General features: G+C 58.1%; 1 protein-coding gene across 1 annotated transcript in view; it reads left to right on the forward strand.

Annotated features, from left to right (window-relative positions):
* PRDM16 (PR/SET domain 16) overlaps positions 1-15,378 on the forward strand; it is a 238,905-nt gene extending 223,527 nt beyond the window's left edge. The window contains exons 11-16 of the mRNA XM_058444047.1: positions 193-270; positions 7,096-7,265; positions 7,568-7,742; positions 12,369-12,605; positions 13,457-13,631; positions 15,091-15,378. Of these exons, the coding sequence (XP_058300030.1) occupies positions 193-270; positions 7,096-7,265; positions 7,568-7,742; positions 12,369-12,605; positions 13,457-13,631; positions 15,091-15,225 (970 nt within the window). The 3' untranslated portion in view covers positions 15,226-15,378. The remainder of the gene's footprint in view (positions 1-192; positions 271-7,095; positions 7,266-7,567; positions 7,743-12,368; positions 12,606-13,456; positions 13,632-15,090) is intronic.
* The last annotated feature ends 6,911 nt before the right edge of the window (positions 15,379-22,289 follow it).

Here is a 22,289-nt window from a genome sequence, read left to right on the forward strand (position 1 = left end):
CCCATGGCAGCCTGCTCTGTAACTGAGGCTGGGCTTCAGGGTTGTAGAAGGGACTGAAACCAGGACGCTGGGATGGGTCTACCTGTGCCTCAGGTGTGAGACCCCGAGCATTAGCGTGAAACCATTTCTGGGAAATGGCCATGTAAGCCCACCCTAATCCTCCCTCACCCTCCCCACCTCCCTCCACCCCAGGTACTGTGGGAAGATCTTCCCCAGATCAGCCAATCTCACCAGACACCTGAGGACACACACTGGGGAGCAGCCGTACAGGTAGGTGCTGCCTGGGCCGGGTGTGGGGGTGGGGCCACCTGCCTCCATGCACCGCTGACCCACTCCTAGGAGTAAGTATGCCCTTCCCAGGGCTCCCTGCTAGAGTGAGCAGGCAGTGGGCGGGGCCGGGTGCTCAATTCTGGTCACTCTGGCCCTCCCCTCCTGGCCTCACCAGGATGTTGTGAGGATGAGGCAGGAGGTGCCCAGGAACCTTTTGGAAGGCATCTGCCTGGCTCTCAAAGATATGAGGGAGCAGCTCTCCACCCACGCTAGGGTGTTCACTGGGGCAGGGGATCCTCATCAGAGCAGGGCTGACCAGAGCCAAGGCCCAGAGGGTCCACGTGGGAGAAAACCTCAGCTTCCCCACACCCAGCCCAACTCCTTTCATCTCACGATGGCCGTAGCTGCCCCCACACCCCCACTCCTGGTGGGCCAGGGAGCGGGCCAAAGGCAAGGTGGGACTCTGTGCAAATGTGGGTCCCCACCCCCTACTTGGAGCCCACTGAGGAATTCCACGGGGTCCCGGGGACAGCCTGAATGGGAAGTGATGCGTCTGCTTCCAGGATCCCCCCATGTTCCTCTCACCTGAGGAGCCGGCTGGTACCTGCAGTGAAGCAGTCACACAGCTCATCGGGATAGGGGAGGCATTGAATTTGGGGCTCACAACAGCCTCCCAACAGGCTTGTCATCCCATTTCAAAGATGAGGGGCCCGAGGCTCAGAGATGCCCCGTGAATCACCGGGGTCAGTGCCTGGGAGTGGGCATTTTAAGCGAGAGCCCCAGACAATGGTAACTGGGAGGCGAATGGGGAGATGCTGGTTTTCTGCCAAGGCTGGTTTAGTGACACATGCAGGGTGTGTCTGTTCACAGAGGCCATTGGGGATAAAGAGTGTTTCACACGGCTTAAGTTGACAGCATAAGATTTCTGTCCTCTGGCCACACAGAGCTAGATGGACCACATGATAGTGCAGGCACTGGGGACTCAGTTTGTGTCTCCATCCCTGGGGAAGGAGACCAGCTGAAGCACCTGTACATGTCGTGGTCACTGACCCCCACTCTGAGACAGAGCAAGCATCCCCGGCTGCCCCAGGGCTGTGTCCCAACTCACAGGGCAAATGACAGCTCATACCACTTACGGGTCATCTGTTCAGCGCTCACAGCCCTCCCCAACTCACAGGCCCCCCCTTACCCACCCTTCAAAAAATAGTGACTTACAACTTAACAAAGGCTAGCAGCAGAAAGATTTATTTGGTCTGGTCCCCTCCCAGAAAATGAGCCGTGTGTTTTTTCTGTAATGAGAGCCGACTTCTGGACAGCGTTGTGTGCTAAGAGCCCCTAGAGGGTCGGGGTGGTGTTTATAGAAGAATTTAATTATCATTGATTTCTTTTGCTCTCTCCAATCTGTAAGTTTCGACTTTGGTAACAATAATTGCTTTGCAAGTTCGTGTTGCAAATCCTGACTTTATCTGGCTCAAGGCAGGTCTGTGCCGAGGGGTTTGGAGCGTGTAGCTTTCCTTTTGATACCACTGGTGGTTTCTGGACTGGCTTTGATAATCAGAAGGATTTTAAGTTGCAGGAGGGAAAGTGCCGGACATCCCCAGAAGCCCGCCAAGAGGAGCTCAACCCCCCATGCCCACCCCAGTGTGAGCCCCTTTCCAGTGCCAGCACCCACATGTGTGCCCGCCGCATGTGCGTATGTGTGTGCCCTGGAGAGGTCGGGCTGACGCAGCCCCACGCAAGCAGGAGGAAGTGGGCTTCTCATGGGTTGCCTGGAGTGATCGGGTAATCAAACCAGATGACATCGGAAGCCTCTTCCATTTAAGTCCTTGCCTCAGATGACCTGAAATCATTCAGAATGTGTTTGAAAGCCCTGAGGTAGGGAACGTAGAGCCTTTGGTGCACCAAATATGTTTCTTGGAGGTAACTTGGCCCCTAGCTTCTCCTGGCCTAGAGGTCTTTGAGTGAAGCGGGAAGATGAGATTCAGTTAATGTCACTCTTATTTCTTAAAAATAAAAGTTAAGCATGTAGGCTTTGTGGGATTTGTGTTGGAGAAGCAAAAACATTGAACTGGGAGTGGGGAGGGGGGCTGCTCCTTGGTCTTCGTCCTGACAGCCAGCCCGGGGGTCTCTCTGGGATGCTGCCCAGTGGAGCCTGGAGTCACAGCCTGGATGCGAGCCTGCTCGGGCTGCCTGGGACTCCTGCTGGGACCCGAGATTCCCGCCTCAGGGCTGCTGACTCCCTGGTCTGCCGTGTGCTTCCGTCATCCCCACAGGCTCCGTCCTGCCTTCTGTGTGAAGCTGGAGCATGCAAGGGAGGCATAGTTGTGCTTCCATCGGGGGCTGCAGGCGGCCCGTGCATGTCCTTTCTTTTTTAGTTGTATTTTTACGGCTGCGTTTCAAAATCTCTTCTTTCTTCCTCTTCCCTCACTTTTACAGTCACCAAAAGCAGATCCCCCTGCAGTGGCTGCAGGAGACCCCACTGGATCCTAGGAAGGGTGCTGCTGCCCAGGGCTCAGGGGCTCGGGGGCCCCGGCCACCTCCCCCTGACCTGTCCATGCTCTGTTTTTCCCCCGCCAATGGCTTCTCCGGGAGTGCGGCAGGCACGGTCACAGCAAGGTCCTCTCAAGGCCCTCCGCATTGCGCCGGGGCCAGGCTACCCTGCACGCTCTCCTTCCTTTTGGAGCTCACGGGCGTGTTATTTTACACAGTGAGGCCATCAATTTCACTGGCCGCTTGTCAGCTTATTTACAACTCAGACCCCAGCTGCTCGGAGAACTCTGCTCCCTCGCAGCCCTGGGCTCACGGCTCCCCTAAATTTCAAATGGACTTCTCTGTCTGGGCCATTTATTTAGATTAGAAGCGAGAGAGGGCCACGTTCAGGGCTCTCCGCAACCAGATTGAACACACAGCCCCGTCCATGGCTCTCCCCGGCCCCAGAACTTCACACAAGGGACTTGCTCTCCAGTTTTATGAACAAGCTTCTTTTCCAATCCCATTTCTTGCCTCGGATCCACAATTCCTAGGGTTTACGCAAGAGCCATTAGGTGGAGTTTCTGCAAAGGTCTCTGCATTTCCAAAGAAACCAGGAACTGAATGAGCCATGTTTGAGCACACATGCAGACAGACAGGCAGACACACAGGCAGGCGGACAGACAGGCAGACAGGCAGACAGGCAGGCGGACAGACAGGCAGACAGACAGGAAGACAGGCAGGCAAACAGACAGGAAGTCAGGCAGGCGGACAGACAGGCAGGCGGACAGACAGGCAGACAGGCAGGCAAACAGGCAGGAAGGCAGACAGGTAGACGGACAGACGGATGGACAGACAAGCAGGCAGACAGACAGGCAGGGCAGACAGGCAGGAAGGCAGATAGGCAGGTGGACAGACAGATGGACAGACAGGCAGGCAGACAGACAGGCAGACAGGCAGGGTGGACAGGCAGGAAGGCAGATAGGCAGACAGACAGATGGACAGACAGGCAGACAGGCAGGGCAGACAGGCAGGCGGACAGACAGATGGACAGACAGGCAGGCAGACAGACAGGCAGACAGACAAGCAGACGGACAGGCAGGAAGGCAGATAGATAGACTGGCAAGCAGGCAGACTGGCAGGCAGACAGACAATCAGGCAGGCAGATTGGGCTGCCTCAACATGCCAGAGGGGCACATGGCCCCAACTGGGTGGGAAGCCTCTGGCTGGGCACAGCCTGAATGCTCGGACTGGCAGGTGCTTTGCATCCGGGCTGGAGACGCAGAGTCCAGTGTGTCCTTTCTCAGCCTTCAGTCAGCCTCAAAAGCACCGCGGTCCCGGGGCCAGGCACCACCGTTCCAGTCTAAGGATGTATCAGGGTGGGGGATGTGAGAAAATGCATTTGAGGGTGTAAAATCCCTTTCTGGGAGATTGTGTGGGACACGTCGGGTAGGGGGGCACCCAAGCATCTCCACCCTGCTGCCGAAAGGACTCCATCCTCGGCCTTATTCTTGTGTGAGTTCACAGGCCCGAGTAAAACAAAACTGCAGCGCTGCCCAGGGCAGGCTTTGTGGATGGCGGGTCCAAGCCAGGGAGCTGCCTGTCACTGGGCTGCGGGAGGAGAGGCTGGGACCCGGGTGCCCGGAGGCAGCTCAGCTGACCCGGGCAGGGGCAGGGCCTCCCAGAGAAGCCCACAGGCCAGGCCCCTGGGCAGGAGCAGAGAAGGCTGAGGGTCACTTCGGGGAGCTCAGGGACTTTGATCACAAATGGTTCTTTGCCTGTCTACTGTCGAAGAGGCCAGAGTGAGCCTGGCCTCCAGCAGAGGTTGGAAGGTTCGGGAATTGAGTGCCTTAGGGCAGTGCCGGGGAAGTTCGCCGGGACAAAGTGAGACGGGGAAATGCCATGGCCAGGCGTGGGAGAGGAGGGCCCTTCTCCCGGGACTGCCTCCCGTGCTCTAGGGGACCCATTATCAGACTTCCTAGGTTTTACCAGGTAGCCTGGGGAGCAGGGGGGAGACTCGAAGGCTCTGAGATTCCAAGGACAGTTTCTCACGGCCGCAGGCCCTCTCCATGTGGGGAATGCTGAGCTCCTGGGCCCGGCGGCAGCACGCGGAAGGTGTGTGACTGAAGCCTCCTGCCTCGGGGAGGCCCCTGCGGGTGTGTTGATGGCGGGTCAGACTCCCTCGCCAGGCTTTTGTGATAGCAAACACCAGCCTGGGCCCCTCCTGTACAGGGCAGCACCGTGCCAAGAAGGCCGAGCCACACAGCCCCTCCCGGTCTGGGAGGCCAGGACTCCCGAGTGTCACCAGGCAGGTCCCCATCCATGTGACAAGGGCATGTGACCCATATGCTGCACTGGAGCGGGCCACCGGCACCAGTCGGGGCGGGGTGGGACCTCTCGGAGTCCTGTCCTCCATGGGAACGAAGGCCGCTGTGCTTAGAACAGCCACACCCCCTTGGGGTGAACAAACCCCGCCCCGTCCTGGTGCCTCCATAGAGGCTCCCACAGAGGCCTTGGCCTGGTCTCCGGCTGCTGCCAGGCCCCCCGGCCAGGATCCTGCTGCGGTGGGTAGACTTTCTGCGTGCTGTGCCATGGACATCATGGAGCTTGTTTTGTTTTCAAAATATGAACATGCATGATCATATAAACAGAATGTTCAAGTGCGTGTGTGCCTCTGGGATCAGATGAGCACCGCTGCAGGCGTTCTGATGACCAAGAGCACACACAAGTGTGCACACACAGGCATGGCACACGTGCACACGCCAAGCACACACGTGCAACTGAAAACTATGCAGTCAGGGTTCCCTTCACCATTGCCCAGCCCAGCCGGGTGCCTCTCAGTAAGCCAGCCCTGGTCCCCCGCCGGATGCCCCCCAGGGAGGAGGCTGTGTCTTCACAGAGGCAGCACACGTGTGTCTACAGAGCTCATGGGGTTCCTCCTTAGCTCGTCCCCAGCTCCCCCTCTTCGTTTCAGGCATGATTTTCTTGCTGCTCAATGCACGTGTTGCTCAAGCCCCCTAGCTCTCAGCCCCGCTCTCTGAAATGACAGAGAACAACCTCCCTTTCCCTGCCCGCAGGGTCGCCACGTGTGGCTGTGAAGGTCATTCCCAGCCCAAGGGCCCCATACTGAGGGGGACCCTCCACACGCAGCCCTCCTCGGTCGCTCATTATGACGACTTTCCAGCCGCAAGGGGCTTTGCTCTGATAAACTCAGGGTGTTAGGGTCCTGCTCTGCCTGATGCCGTGGAGGCCAGATGGAGGAAGGGGGTCTCATCCCAACTTTCCCGCGTGCACGGTGCAGGCTGGCAGCAGCCATGCCCACCCTGGGGGAATAAAGATAAACCGAGCCCGTAGGCTGGCAGTGCTCAAAGAGGCCAGTGTGGTCTTTGTGACCTTAATAGAGGAGGCAGCCAACAGGTAGCAACATCCAGGGCAGCCCCCAAGCCCTCCACGAATGGACTGGCAAACTGAGGCTCCAAGTGAGGTGGGGCCTGCCCAGGGGCCCCCAGCCACCTCGAGGGGTGGAGGAGGAAGTTCACAGGGAGCTGGTCTGGGAGCTGGTCCGTGGAGCCCCTCCATCGGGGGAACTAGCCTTGCCGAGTGTCTTTCCATGGAGCAAGGCCGCCCTCTGGAGGCTGCAAGGAGCACGTCACTCTCCGGCTGCAGACCTACGGGCCCCGCGGCCTGGGGGCCAGGGAGACCCAGACAACAGAGGGCGGGAGACACGGGAGGGTCCGGGGCGGCGGTGCCCAGGGGACACGGGGCATACTCCGGGGGGATCCACCACCCACAGAACAGTAGGAGGGTGAACCCCTGCTTTTTTTTTTTTTTTTTTGAGACGGAGTCTTTTTCTGTCGCCCAGGCTGAAGTGCAGTGGCGCGATCTCGGCTCACTGCAAGCTCCGCCTCCCGGGTTCACACTATTCTCCCGCCTCAGCCTCCAGAGTAACTGGGACTACAGGCGCCCGCCACCACGCCTGGCTAATTTTTTTGTATTTTTAGTAGAGACGGGGTTTCACTGTGTCAGCCAGGATGGTCTCAACCTCCTGACCTCGTGATCCGCCCGCCTCGACCTCCCAAAGTGCTGTGATTATAGGCGTGAGCCACTGCACCTGGCCCTTGAACCCCTGCTTCTTGAACCCCTGCTTCTTGAAGCCAGGGCTGTTTCTAGGGACAGCTTCCCCAGGACGCCTTTGGCTCACCAGCTGGGAGATCCAGCAGCCTCCGGGACACGGCGGGGCAAAGCTGTGCATGGGGCACGGGGCAGGGGCGCGGGCTCCCTTCCCCCCACCCTCTGTGGCCCAGCCTGCCAGGCAGAGCCGGGGCCTGCGCTGAGGATCGCGTGTGCCTCTTCCAGGTGTAAGTACTGCGACCGCTCCTTCAGCATCTCCTCGAACCTCCAACGGCACGTCCGGAACATCCATAACAAGGAGAAGCCCTTCAAGTGCCACCTGTGCAACCGCTGCTTCGGGCAGCAGACCAACCTGGACCGGCACCTCAAGAAGCACGAACACGAGAACGCACCAGGTGGGCCACGCAGGGGGCGGGGCAGACCCCAGAGCACCCACACGGGCAGGCCCCACAGAGGGGGAGGGGGAAGAGCAGGGGAGTGGGCGCTGGGCAGGGAAGAGGGCCACAGACTACCCCTCGGGAAGCCAACAGGTACCCCTCAAACCGTGGTCATTAAAGAGAACCTCATGCTCTCCGGAGTCCCTAAGAAACCTGCCTCCCTAACAGCACCCCAAGTGTGCCCTGTTCGCGGTTGGTTTGCCCCGTGGAGGGAGGGGTTCAGCGAGAGGCCGCCCCCTGATGCTCCCGCCCCTCCACAGTGAGCCAGCACCCTGGGGTCCTCACGAACCACCTGGGGACCAGCGCCTCCTCTCCCACCTCAGAGTCGGACAATCACGCACTTTTAGACGAGAAAGAAGACTCTTATTTCTCGGAAATAAGAAACTTTATTGCCAATAGTGAGATGAACCAAGCATCAACGCGAACAGAGAAACGGTAAGAAAACTATCCCGGGCTTGGGAAAGTCTGGACCCGGCCAACAGCCCTGCGTGGCCACCCTCAGAGGACATGCACCTCCACCCCAGCACCAGCCCCTGGCACATCCAGATAGGCACAGTGGGGGCCTTGTGGTGGGGCCTCTGGGCTCTGGGAACCTAGGGAAGCTGCGCTGTCTGCCTCAGTTCCTGCACTTGGAGGGTCATGAGAGCACCCCTGGGCTTACTGACCTCACTGTTAACATATGTGTGCGCAAAACACTAGCCAGGTGACCAGGACGGCCACAAGTTCAGCTGTGCCTCTGAAAGCCAAGGACATTTTGATTTAATCTGAGGCACTAAAGATTTCCAAACCAAAATGCTGCACCTTTAAATATACACACATGTACACACACGTGTACACATGCACACACATGCACACATATGTATGCCCCGTGTACATGTACACATTCACATGCACATATGCACACAGAGATGCACATTTGTATACATGTGTATACATATGCCATTGATGAATCCTCACTTGTTCCTTGCCTGGCCTTGCTCTGGGAGCTGCAGTTTAGGGGAGCTGCAGTCTGGGAGCTGCAGTTTAGGGGATCGTGCCTGGGGACAGGGCAGGACGTGCCTGGGGACAGGTCTGTGTTCTGGGCATGGGCAGTCCAGGAACTGTGTGCCTTGCCCTTTGCGTGCAGGTGCCCAAATACGGGCATGCACATGCACACATGCGTACATAACATGTGCATGCATAAACATCTGCCTAGATCTACACACATGCATATGCACACATGCAAGTACATGCACATGGACAGTGTGTGCACATACACATGCGTGACGGACAGCCGTGTGCATACACGTAGAGACACATGTACGTGCATGTGTGCATGTGCATACAGACACACACAGCAGCAGAACAACGGTGGAATTCAGATCCAGGAATGTTGGAGTGTGCTCTGTGCAACCTGGGATACCAGGGCTCCGTGTGCCTCACTTACTCTGGGGGAGCCTTCAGACACCCCAGCAGAGCTGCTTCCTTTGTGAAAACTAATGCCAGCCAGCTGGCAGAGAACCGAAGATGTTCCAAACTCCAAGAGGCCTGAGGGGGTGATCCCCTGATTCTACAGAAGGGAAAACGAGGCCCACAGAAGTGGGTGCCTTGCTCAGGCCCAGAACCTGGAGCCAGATCCCAAGCTTTTACCGCACTGGCCATGGGTAGTCTAAGGCTCTGTACCCACAGGACCCAGCTCACTCCCCACCACCTCCAGTAGGTGAAGAAGAATCCCCCTGAGACCCCAGCTCCCTCAGAGCCCATCCCCTACTCCAGGGCAGGGCTGCGTCTTCCTGTCATTGCTTCTACGAGAGTGGGGGTACCTGGGAAAGAGGCATCCGAGCAATAAACACAGGAGGCAGTTGGACACTGGCTCTGGCAAAGCCACGTTCCAAATCTGTGCCCCTCCTAGGAAGGTGGGCTCACCTGTAGGGCCCTCAGCATCTTCATCCATCAGAGCCCAGAGCAGGCTCAGAGGAGGGGGCGGGGGGAGAAGCTGGCTCTGGGCCATAGTCCCAAAAGCCTCACCTCCACCCCAGTACAACCCCACCTGCTCTGCAGCCCCCAGGCTGTCCCGGCATTCCCCACTGGGCTCCAGGAACAATGGCCTGAAGGGAACTCAGCCCTGGCCATGCTGAGACGGCCAAATGGGAGCTGTTTGTGTTCCCTGCAGCTGCATGTCAGACCCATGAGCACCACAGACCAGGCCTTACCTATGCCCCACAGCCCTGTCCCCAGCCATGATTCCCTAAACTGCAGCTCCCAGAGCAAGGCCAGGCGAGGAACAAATGAGGATTCATCAATGGCATCCTTCCCCGGGGTGGGCCCAGGACCAGGAGCGTGTGCAGAGGCTGAACCACCTGGAGGACAGCAAGGCCCCCGTGCCCCGAGCTAGGGTGGCAGCCCGGCCGTACTACAGGAGACCCACCAGGACAGAGGGCTGTCTCCAGGAGAAAGAGGTGTGGCCAGGCCTCCCCCTTGCCTTTGGCAAGGCCCACAGTGCCCTGCTTCTCACGGCCCTAGGGGTGGGGACAAGGGAGGCTCTCCACACCTCAGAACATATGGGCATAGCCGGCCTCAGAGAGCCTCAGACTCGGGCCCTCGGAAGACCTGTCCTGCCGAGGCAAGGTCCCCAGGTCCAGCTGGCCTTGTCCTGAGAGCCCCTGCATCACCGTCGAAAATGAGAACAGGGCAAGGTGGACATAGGCAGCCAGTCCCTGGGGTGGCGGGGGCGTTCCCAGGGCCTCCCGCGGAACCAGCTCCTGCCCTCCGCCGTCAGGAAGGATCCAGTTCTGTCGGGCGTCCTGGTCCTGCAGCCCCATGAACCCCTGAGTTGAATCATGTCCCTCACATTCCCAGGTGGAAGTCCCAGCCCCCAGTACCTCAGAATGGGACTCTCTTAGGAGATAAGGTCTTTAAGGAGGGATTAAGCGGAGGCCACCGGGTAGAGGGGGCCCCAATCCAGCGGCACTGACGGCCTTTTAAAAAGGGGGCACTTGGAGAAAAACACACAGGGGAGAAGGCCAAGGGAAAATGGAGACGGAGGTCAGGGTGACGCGCCTCCCAGCCAAGGGTCGCCTAAGAGGGCCAAAGATCTCCAAGGATGGCCAAGGAGGGTCAAGGGTCGCCAAGGAAGGCCAAAGAGGGCCAAGGGTCACCTAGGAAGGCCAAAGAGGGCCAAGGTTTGCCAAGGATGGCCAAAGAGGGCCGGCAGCGGCAGGAGCTGGAGAGAGACCAGGGACAGACTCTTCCCCAGAGTCTCGGAAGGAACCCGGCCTGCCCTCGCCTGGATCTTGGACTTCTGGCCTCAGAGCTGTGAAGGCGTCCACGGCTGTTGCTTCAGGCCCCCATTCTGTGGGGCTTGGTTTGGGCAGCTCTGGGAAACTGACTGTCCTCCCTGTTGGAGCCAAACCAGCCGCTGGGCCCTGTTCTGTGTCCGTGCCGGACACTCCGCTCCCCAACACTAGAAAGCAAATACTCTGTGCACGGTGGGTGTGCAGCAGACATAAAGAGGGCAAAGCCCCTGCCCCCAGCTGACGGGGATCCCATGCAAACCCACGTGGGGCCACCAGGTGAGATCTCACAGCACATGCCCATGTGATGAGCCTGGGCTCTCACCCTGCGCCATCTCATCCCGTCCTCGGAGTGGACAGGGAGGGGCCCATGTGATGATGTGATGAGCCTGGGCTCTCACCCTGCGCCATCTCAACCCGTCCTCGGAGTGGACAGGGAGGGGCATGTCCTCGGGTCATCGAGAGGGCACAGGCCCCAAAGACAGAGCCCCACCCGAGGGCACCTCACCAACAACCAGGGTGAGAACCAGGACCCGGATCCCAGCAGCTCCATGGCTGAGGAGATGGGTGTGTGTACAGGACGCTCCTGGCCCCCAACACAGGCGACCAGGACCGAGGAACTGTCCTCAAGCCCTGAAACCTGCCGAGGTTCTGTCCGTCCTGGAAGGCAGAAAGACAAGAGATAGAGACGTGGCGTCTGTGGAGAGCCAGGAAATTGTGGCCTCCCCAAGCCCAGTTCCCATGCACACAGGCGAGTCTGAGACACGGAGGTCGGTCGCTTTAAGACGCTGTCACTTTCTTGCTTAGATGCCAAGAGCAGGACCCCTGCATCTTCCCCCACACCGTGGGTACCTCCCAGGGCAGCAGGAGTCAGTGCCTCCGGGCGGAGTGAGGACAAGGAAGAGTGGCCCTGGGGCTCTGGGGCTCTGGGGCTCTGGGCGTGGGCAGTCCAGGAACTGCGTGCCCTGCCCTTTGCTTGGGCCCCTCTACCAGCAAGTCCAGCATGTGCCCGGGGGCCCTCAGCTCCCCTGGGGCCCAGCCCACCCAAGATACAGCTGTTGGTCATCATCATGAAGATGAGTCAAACTCTAGTGGCTCTTCCTGAAAGAAATGAGAATGCCCAGCCACGCCCATGCACGCTTTGTTCCTTTCTATTTAATACTGAGGAACCGGAGTGGAGGGGTCCTGCCCGGCTGCAGTCACCCTGAGGGAAGTCAGGAGAACCCTGGGCTGCAGAACAGTCCCCCACAGGCTCCAAAGCAAGCTTGTCCTGGTGCATTCAGAGTGCTCACAGCTGGCTTTGGGCCCTCACTCTCCAGATCCCAGAGAGCCCTCCGGGGCTCCTGGCTCTCGGGCCAGTGCCCACGTCCTCAAGTTGTCAGCCTAAAATCCTTCCCCCCGAAGTCTGCCCTGAGGGTGCCCCTCGTGCACAGCCCAACCCCCGTGCCAGTGCAGGGCCAGCTTCCCCACAGGACTGCCCGCTGCTTCCACCCCAACACTGCCCTGGCCCTGGTGTCCTCCCGGCCATAGCAGCTTGCTCCTGGGCCTTGCCCCACCCCCACTGCCCCGAGCGCTTGTCCTCCTCTCCCGGGATCGCCCCAAGGCCTCCGTGCCTCTCACTCTGCAGAGTCAGTGGCTGGGCCCAGGGACTGGTGGGAGCTCCCTCAGCAAGGGGGCTGAGGGTTGTCGGGGGAGGCAGTGGGGGCAGAGCCGAGTCACCAGCCTTTGGGGGTCCATGGCAAGGACAGAGACGCCCAAACTCGGCCAATCTCCTCCTACATCATTTCAGGGTGGAGATGCAGGACGTGGACGGCAGTGCCCAGTGTCCAGGCCTAGCCAGCGAGAAGCAGGAGGACGTGGAGGAGGAGGAGGACGATGACCTGGAGGAGGACGATGAGGACAGCCTGGCCGGAAAGTCACAGGACGACACCGTGTCCCCCGCACCCGAGCCCCAGGCTGCCTACGAGGATGAGGAGGACGAGGAGCCACCCACCTCCCTGGCCGTGGGCTTCGACCACACCCGAAGGTAGGGGCAGCCATGTGCTCCAGGACGGGGCAGGGAGGGAACGTGGGTGTCCAACCAGGGGGACCTCCCTCTTCAGCCACTCGTGAGCCCATCCCTGGCTCAGCCCCTACTCCAGCACAGCCACCTCAGGGCCTCTGCACACAGGCCAGGGCAAGGCTGGGCCAGGGGCAACAGGGTCAGGGGCCCTTAGCCCCCCACCCACCCCCAGGGGCCCTGGAGGCTGGAAGCAGAGTATGGAGGGGAAGGCATTTCCCTGCACTGAGCAGACATGGAGGCCCCGGCCCTTCAGTAGAGCTGCCTGTCAGCCTGGGACAGCACGTGCAGCCCCTAGAGAGCCGTGGGCACAGGGGCCAAGCACCCACCATTCTGTGCCGGCCAGAGCCACTTCCCCATGTCCTCAGTGTTTGCTACCAATATCGGGCCTGGGCGACACTGCCAGCATTCCCAGATCCCCCTGGGGAGGCCCTTCGGAGGTGGCATTTCCTCTCCAGCCTGGATGCTGCCCCTGAGTGCTGGGAGAGGGAGCCCCGGGCCTCTCTGAGCTGCCTGGGGTCTTAGAGAATTGAAGCCTTCTTCTCCACCCTCCACTCGCAAGACCTGAGCCCCCTGCCTGCTGCCTCATGCGTGTGCACGCACTCACCCCCTCCCTGACCTCTGTCCGTCACTCTCCTGCATCCGTGTGGCTTCCCGTCCAGGCGTCTGTGTGTCCGTGTGTCTGTCTCCCTGTGCATGTGGCTGGCAGAGATGCAGTGGCGTGCATGCAGGCCCGGAGCTGGCCTCGCAGCATCAGAGAGGCAGCCAAGGCCAGGCTGCTGACAGCAGGCCCTCCCTCTCTCCGGTCATTGGTGCAGGTGTGCTGAGGACCACGAAGGCGGTCTGTTAGCTTTGGAGCCGATGCCGACTTTTGGGAAGGGGCTGGACCTCCGCAGAGCAGCTGAGGAAGCATTTGAAGTTAAAGATGTGCTTAATTCCACCTTAGATTCTGAGGCTTTAAAACATACACTGTGCAGGCAGGCTAAGAACCAGGTAGGTACCCGCCAGAGCCCCTCCCCCACCCCACCTGGCCTCCTCAGCCAGAGGACAGCCAGCACTCCTCTCCCGCTGTGGCCCTCCTAGGCCTGGAGAAGCTCTGGTCACTGCAAATGCCCCCATGCTGCATCCTCTAGAGAGGCCCCAGCGACCACCACCCTCCCGCAAGCTGGGGCGCAGCAGGGAAGGGCTGAGAGCCGATAACCCAGGCAGGACCCTCACGAGGGAGCTCACTCGGACACAGGCAGCTCACCTTCCTGTGGTCCTCAGTGGGAGAGGTCTGTGAGCAGGTTTCTGGCCCGCACAGCCGCCCTCGTCTCCCTCCCTCTCTGATCTGGGCCCCCGTGACCAGCAGCCTGGGCTTTTCCCAGGGGAAGAGCTGCCCAGCCGGGCGGCCTCTGCTTCCCAGCTGGAGCTATGAGGTCAGCGAGGGTGCCAGGGTTGTCCCCAGGTGCTTCTCGGCTTCTCTCCTTAGGGTAGGTGGCCCTGGGGCCCTGCTCCCCGCATTTCTCTCCAGTCTGTAGGGACTCGGGGCCTCATTCAGCTCTCTACAGCCCTCCCAGAGGAAACAGGCCCGCCCCAGGTCTCAGCAAAAGCCGTCTGCGTGTCTGTCTTTGTCTTTTTACTAATTCTGTCTAGAGTGTTAACTCGGGTGGGACAGTGCTGGGCTTCCCCACCTTCCCTGCCCTTAACCCACACATGACGCTCCCCGGGTCCCATCCCCACCTGCCCTGTGCTGGGGGCAGAAGGATGTCCCAGGAACTAATGCCTGGAAACACATCTGTGCTTCCTAAGAATCCCACCGGCCCAGAAACACTGCACATCCCTGTCCCAGAGGCAGCTCTTTGGTGTCCCCACGGTCACCAAAACAGGCATCCCCTGGCAGGGGTGGCTCTTGTTGACCCCCCAGTTCTCAGGGCCCTCCCAGACGAGACACGTGTCTGTAGTTTCTGCTGATCACCAGGTGGAGAAAACGGGGGGAAGGGATGCGAAGGAGAGGAGGCTTCGAGGGGGAGCACCCCAAAGCAGCCGAGGGAGCTGGTGCGCACAGGAGGCCCCGCACCAGCACCCCAATGTCCTGGCATCACTCAGAGCAGGGGGCGGCCCTCCTCCCTCCCGCTGTCACGCCTGCTCATGTCTTCCTCTTCCAGGCTGCGGGGAGAATCTGGGTCTCTTAGTCCCTTTTGCTCCTTCTGCCCCCTGTGGCCCAGGGCAAGGTTGAGCCAGGCCAGGGCCACGGGAGGCTGGGAACGGACGAGGCTCGGCCCTGCTGGCCAGGGATGGCCTGTCCTGCCCACACGCTCACCTGCCCGTCCAGGACGGCCTGCCCTGCCCATCCGCTGCCTGTCTGGGATGGCCCACCCTGCACATGCGCTCACCTGCCTGTCTGGGGTGGCCCGCCCTGCCCACGCGCTCACCTGCCTGTCCTGTGTGTGTGTCATCCCCTCCCCGCCAGGCATATGCAATGATGCTGTCCCTTTCCGAAGACACTCCTCTCCACACCCCCTCCCAGGGTTCTCTGGACGCTTGGTTGAACATCACCGGAGCCACGTCGGAGTCTGGAGCATTTCACCCCATTAACCACCTCTGATGGGCTGGGCAGCCGGGGGCCGGCGGCCAGAGCGAGGGCACCAGCCGCGGAGGACGGAGGCGGGCGGGGCCCCGGAGAACCCTGTCCCTGCGTGTGGCCACTCCTCAGCGTCCTCCCCACCCACCATGGTTCACTCCGACTTTTCCAATGGAAACTCAGATCCCGAAAGTCCCTAAAGCAGTCGTAGAGTCTCACCATCTCCAAGGATTGGTCTTGAGAACACTGTTCAGTGATGGCCCTGCAGGTGGCCGTCCAAAGACAGCCAACGGAGCTGCCTCGCAGAATCAGCCAGTGGGCAGGTGGATGCTCCGCTGAGACACAGAATCAGCCAGTAGGCAGGTGGACGCTCTGCTGAGACAGAAGCTGGTGGCCACTGCCGGGTGCCTGCGTGGGGGGTCGCGGAAGGGAATGGATAGACGGGTGTGCTCAAAAGAGAGAGATCACTCAAATGATTTTTATAATGAAATGACAAGAATAACCCTTTTGGTAACCGTATTGACTACAGAGTCTATTTAAGCATGTGGTTTTAAAAATAGACAGTATTTTTTAAAAATCAAAAAATGACTTGCAAATTGTTTTTAAAAGTAATTTTGCATTGCTTTGAAAGTTGAGCTCATTTGCAAACCCGAGTCTGCCTGGGAACCCGCACTGTGCCTGGGTGTGTTCTTTATACTGTAGATAATGGAAAAATTTTCTATCTCTGTCCCTATTTGTATAAGCCAAGGTGACGCTGGGTGCCTGAGGCAGAACAAGAGGCGTGGGGCCACACCCATGAACCATGCAGACGGCCGAAGAAGTCTTAGACGGGGCGCCCTGGGCTGCAGGCCTGCCCGAGGCTGGGATGGGAAGCGTGCCTGCCCTCGTGTGACATGGAATTGGTGCCAGGGCCGCCACGTGGCCTTCAGAGGAATCCACAGGTCCCCACCCAAGATCCCTCAATTATATGGGGAAGTCGAGGGCCCATGGCTCGGGTCCGCCATGCAGAGATGTGGCCAGGCACCCATCTTCCTTCCCTCCTCTGTCCCTGCCTCGGCCACCCCACGCCGGAACCCACCGCCGTCTTCTGAAGGCAGGGCCTTGGCCACGTCCTGGGTCTCCCACCTCCCACCTGACCCCAGCGGCTCGGTGTCCTCCACGTGGCTGCCCCAGGGAGCAATCCCAGCAGATCGCTCCGGGCCACCAAGCCGCACCTGTGCCTGAGACTCTGGATGGACGACACAGTCGCCATGTCGCTCTTCCTGCGGGTTCTTGGCGAGACACAGCTTGAGAACAGAAGGGCGTCGGGGGAACCTGCCGCAAGGAGCAGAGACAGCACAGCCCCCGGGGCCCAGCTGCCTCCCTCTCTTGGGACGCAACTTCTTCCCCACTCGGATGGGCTTTAAATTATTCCCATAGGGGCCAATTTCAAATAATTTTTTTCCCTGATGGAATTTACCTTAATCTGTATATAACTTGTAATTTTTTCTAATTCATTTCTTTTCTTATTTTATTTCCTCCTTAACAGTATTTTTGGCATTAGACATTCTTATTGTGAAGAAATAATGTTAATATAAGTATCTGGTGAAGGACCAAAACCGTGTAATAAGGTTGTGTGTCGTGTGGGAGTGGGGCGATTTTTTATGTGCCAAATACCCCCGTCCTCCCCCCCCCATGAATCCTGCTGTCCCTGCTGCCGTTTACCAGACAATCATATGTTTTTGTTAAATTTGCGTTTCAGTTGCATTTGCATTTAAGACAAGTGTTCTATTTATTTCTTGTATTGTTTGAAAGAAAAAATGATGATAGTGTCCCAACAAGAAGAGAAAAAAAGTGCCCAAGTTGCCCTTAAAAAAAAAAGAGCGTAAATACAAACAGGAGTGGTGCAAGCCGCCTTGGTGTGGGTTTGTGTCACGCGTGGACATCTCAGGCTGTCCCCAGCGGTGACAGGAGGTGTCCTGGCTGCTCCAGGACAAAAGACAATCGTCTCTGTGGGTGCCGGGCGGTCCAGGCTTGCACTGAAGACTTGCCATGGGGAGGTTCCTGCAGGAGGCTCGACCCGACGGATCACAGTGAAAGGGATTCCTCCCACGCCAGATCTGCACAACGTGGCAAGACAGGACCCACCTGTGCATGCGCTGGGACCACGTGCGGCCTGGGGAGGCCCCCCCGGGGCAGCGGGGGAGCTGCCTGCAGAAGAACCAGCTGGCGTGTCGGGGAAGGATTCAGGATCTGCAAACACAACCGCTCAGGCCTCCTCACGCGTTTCCACAACATCCCCTGGGTCACACCCACCAGGTACCCCGTAGGAATTTCCAGTTTCCCTTGATCTAGATGGGATTCTTGTAAAAATTCAACCTCGGACATAAACACCCCATTTCTGTAAACCCAAATTATATGATTTCTTCTGCGAAAGAGTAAGGTGTGTGCTTTTTTTTTTGCAATACGGCCCCGTCTCTCTGAAGTGGGACGTTTGGACGGATGGAGCCCTCAGCGTGTCTTTTCAGCAGGAGCAGAACCGATGAGGGCCACCCTTACTGTTGCTCTCCGGATCCCCCTGTCCCATCCCGCCGTTTTCGGCTGTCTTCCTAAGCGTCCTGTCTTCTCTGGGCGCTCTTTCCTTCCACCTTTCCCAAGAGTCCTGGTTGCACATTTTAAGTCATATATTTTTGTCCCCCTGAAAATGATGGCAAGCCCAGTTTCTCCTGAGCATTCAGCCCCCCAGGCCTCAGCACTTGGCGTTTTCAGGAGGCCCCGTTCTTAGAGCCCCTGACAAAGGCAGCACTTATTTCCTGGGGTGTTGCGCCCCAAAACACAGCCCCGACACTTAGCGTGGCCCCAGGCCCCAGCGAGCCTCGCCCTCCCAGCTTTGCTCTGCCCAGCAGTGTTGGTGCCCAGAGATGACAAGGGCCAGGGAGCCTGGCCCAGGTGTGAGAATTCAGAGATTCTGGCCTCCAGCTGTCACCACACCGTAATGGGGCCATGTAACTGTGCAGCATGGACAGGGACGCGACGGGGCAGCTGGATGTGTCCATGGCCAGGTGGCCAGGGTCAGGGCTACAAGCCAGGGGTCCAGGGCCCTTCTGTTCAGCCCAAATGCTGCCCCAACGCTAACTCCTTGGATTGTCAACCGGCATCCCCGAAATGGAAATTCAGAAGGAGGCCTCCTCGCGCCTGCCCTCTGCTGCTCCTCAGACCCCAGCCCCCAGTGAGCTGATGTCCCCACCCGTTCCTGCTCTCATCCCCAGGTTGGGCATGTGGGGTTCCTCCTCTGTGGGCCTGGCAGACCCTTCATGAGTGGGACCCAAGATGTCACTGACTCCAACCCAGAGGAGCGAGCCCCTGCACCCTGCCTGGGGCCCCCTAGGGTGTGGAGCAGCGGCTGGGGTGGGCATGGTGTGGCCTGAGAGACTGCCCAGCTGGAAAGGCCTTCCTTTACAAGGCCACACGTGCAGCTGTCCCATCCAGACCCCGACTGGCCAAGACCTCCATGTCCCCAGAGTCCAGCCCTGGAAATTCCAAGGGCCCTGGCGTCCTCTGCCTTCCCCACTTCCCCGTGAGCGTCTGCAAAGCACTTGCCTGAATACATATCACGTATTTTAAACTCTAAGCCTCGAAGCACTGGATTGTGGTCCCCTGCCCCCTCTGTCCCGTCCCCCTGCCCAAGTGACTGAAACCTACTGAGCTATATTCACTGTGCTGTCCTAGGGGGAGGGAGAGGAGAGCTCGCCCCTGCACTGCAGCCTTGGAGGGGAGGGCAAGGCTCCCCTCCCAGCCAGGGACGCCAGGACATAGCTGCTCCTGGTCAGTGGAGGTCAGCCGGGTATCAAAAGCCATGAAACTGTCTCTGTAGCAATGAGTGATACTGTGACAAAAACATTCTTGCATTCTTCCGAGAAGAGTTCCTCTGCTCCTTCCATTCCATTTTTGTGTTTGTTTTGTTCTTTTCTGTCACTGATCCGTATTACCACTTTTGGAAAAAAAAAATAATAATAAATAAATAAATAAATAAATAAATAAATAAATAAATAAATAAAAGGCAGCTTGAGTTTCCAAACGTGCGATTCACTTGTGAACAAAAGTCATTCTAACAATTGCCTTCAGCATCACGTGCATTGCCACTGCGCTTTCAGCACAAGGGATGCCGAGCCCTGGTGTCAGAATCGTAATTTAAAGCGTGTGTGTATATGGACTTTGTCCCTTAAGGTCTATATAAAGAATCCTCGCAGAATCACAGACCTGTGCCGCCCGCCACCTTTTGCCATTGTTACATTACAGATTTGGTTTAGTTTTGTTTTGTTTTGTTTTTTTCTTTTAGAACTGTATAGTGTTGAAAAAGAAATCAAATGTAAATGTCTGGTTTTCATATAACGTTTAAAAAGACCATTGAGAAGGAGACTGGCGCTCGCCCCATGTCCCCCTTGATTGTAAATTGCTTCTGTTCCGTTTATAAGTAAACTGTGCATGACTCCTGCTTAGCGGTCATTGTCGTGTCTGTTGGTGAAATTTTTATTAAAAGGAAAATTCTGTAGATGCACTTATTGAATATGTGATTAGGATCTACGTCCAAGACTAGGAGTCCTGAACTGCCGATGCAAAAGAGGCGCAGTTCCCAATTAATACGGAAATCGCTGTGGGAGAAGAGTGAAATAAGACATGAAGTGTAGGAAATTACGAAAAGGACAATTTTGCAAATTTCATTCTGATGCTTGTGATAAAGACAAATGTACTTGTGTAGAGACATTTCCTTAAGAGAAAGCCTAGGAGAAGCTGATTTTGAGGTTAATGCTGTAGAATAGGACTGTATACCAAATGTAATCTTTCCAATGCTCCAATGAATTTATACATGAGATTGATATGCAATAAATCTGTGTGCTTTTCTAAGCCTCAGTGCCCGCGAGCTTCATTGAGGGAGAGGCCCCAGGCCTGTGGAAGGGAGAGGAGGAGCAAGCCGAGACTCAGCCGAGGTCCAGGCTCCCTGGCTTTGACTGATGAGTCCTGGGGCCAGGCCCTGATGCCCTTGGAGCTTGGTTCCCTCCACCCTCCAGGGCAGACTCTTGGCTATTCCCATTTTCCATGAAAGAATAAGCTCAGGAAGGCATCAACTCCCTGGATGGCCCCACAGTGAGCACAGTGACCTCCAGGTGTGTCCCTCCGCCAAGCATGACAGCCTCCAGATACAGCAGCCTCCAGGCATGTCCCCCAACTGTGCCTGCCTCCAGGTGCACAGGACCCAGGGCCTACCCCACAGGCCTTGCCCCAAGGCCTCCTGGGGATGCAGCATTCCCTGTTGGAGGTGCTGGGGGAACCCGTCTTCCATGGCAGCAGTCCCCACGCTTTTTAGCACCAGAGACTGGTTTCGTGGCAGACAGTTTTTCCAAAGACCAGGGGATGGATGGTTTGGGGCTGATTCAAATGCATTACATATATCGTCCACTTTATTTCCATTATTATTACATTAGAGTATATAATGAAATAATTCTACAACTCACCATGGTGTAGAATCCGTGGGAGTCCTGAGCTTGTTTTCCTGCAACTAGGCATTCCCATCTAAGGGTGATGGGAGACAGTGACAGATCATCAGGCGTTAGATTCTCATGAGGAGCGTGCAGCCTAGATCCCTCGCACGCGCAGTTCACAATAGGGTTCCCACTCCCATGAGAATCTCACGCTGCCACTGATCTGACAGGAGGTGGAGTGCAGATGGTGATGCAGACGATGGGGCACGGCTGTAAACACAGAGGAAGCTGGGTTCCGCTGCGCCCCCCATGCTGTGCAGCCCAGTTCCTAACAGACCAAGAACTGGTCCTGGCCCATGGCCTGGGGTCTGGGGGCCTCTGTTCTAGGCCAGTCCTCAACCCACCCCTTCCTAAGCGTGGCCCTCCCCATGTCAGCCTCCCTGAAGTCTGTGTCCACTAGCACCTCACATGGCCTGATGCTGCCCTGATAAGGGACAGCCACAGGGGTGGGATAGGGGCTGAGCAGAGGCCCTGGGGCTGGAGCAGACCCAGTCCCCTCAGGGGCTTTTCTGGTCTACCCACACAGTGCCCCTGGGATTCCTTCCTGGGGCCCTCCTGCCTCCAGGAGAGGCTCCATCCCCCACCCCGATTCTGCTCTGATCCACAAGCCTAGGGTGGGTAAACCTCAAAGGGGAATGTCTAGCCAGGCTGAGCCCAGCCTCCCCAACCAGGACTGCCCCAAACGGTCTCACCCACGTAGGGCCCCATTGGCTCCCTGACACAGAGTTTAACTGATGTCACCCAGGCAACCTGGCCTCCCACCCCCCACCCCCCACCCCCACCCAGGGCCTCTGAATGTCTCCTGGGGTCCCTCCTGCCCCTGCTCCCAGTGGGCCGGACCTCTGGAGCTGTGCCCCTCCCCCTCTCCCCTCCCTTACCCCCGAGTGCCTGGAACACAGGCCTGGCTGGGGTTCCAGGGAGGTGGGCAGTCATTACCCACATGCGGTCAACAGCCTCGCTTTGGAGTCAACACCGCGGGCCTTTGACCATCTCCCAGCAGCGTCTTCTTCCGAGGACCCCTGTTTGAGAGTGGCCCAAGCTGATTATAAAACTGACCTTTATGATGCCTGACACCTGCTCACATCAGCCATCACCACAGCTACCTCCTTGGCCATGCCTAAGGGAACCTCTCGCCTACCTGAGCCCTCACGGACCCTCCTGCCCGCAGACTCCCCTCCCCACTCCAAGAAGCTCCCTACCCCTGACCCCTCCATGCCACCCTCCTCAGCCACTCCAGCCCCCAGGGGGCAGCCCCGAACTCCCAGGACCTACACCACCAGCAACAGATCCTCCCCACCTGCCAGACCACAAGGGAGGGGGCAGGGCAGCACCTCTTCCACATGCCAAGAGCCCTGGGCTGCCTGTCTGACACCCCTGCATCTATCCCTTCTCATCTGTGTAAGGAGAGGCAGCTGTAGGCAGCTTTTTTACAGGCAGGGAAATATCTCACCTTCCTCCAGCACAGCTGAAGTGCTCAGGGATTCTAAGCCTCCCCGTAGACCGGCACTTTCAGACCCAGGTCACGCAGGGGACCCCTTAGCCTCCGTCCACTGAGTCCAAAAATACCAC

Source organism: Hylobates moloch, unplaced genomic scaffold (assembly GCF_009828535.3).
Source record: "Hylobates moloch isolate HMO894 unplaced genomic scaffold, HMol_V3 SCAFFOLD_9, whole genome shotgun sequence".
NCBI lineage: Eukaryota > Metazoa > Chordata > Mammalia > Primates > Hylobatidae > Hylobates > Hylobates moloch.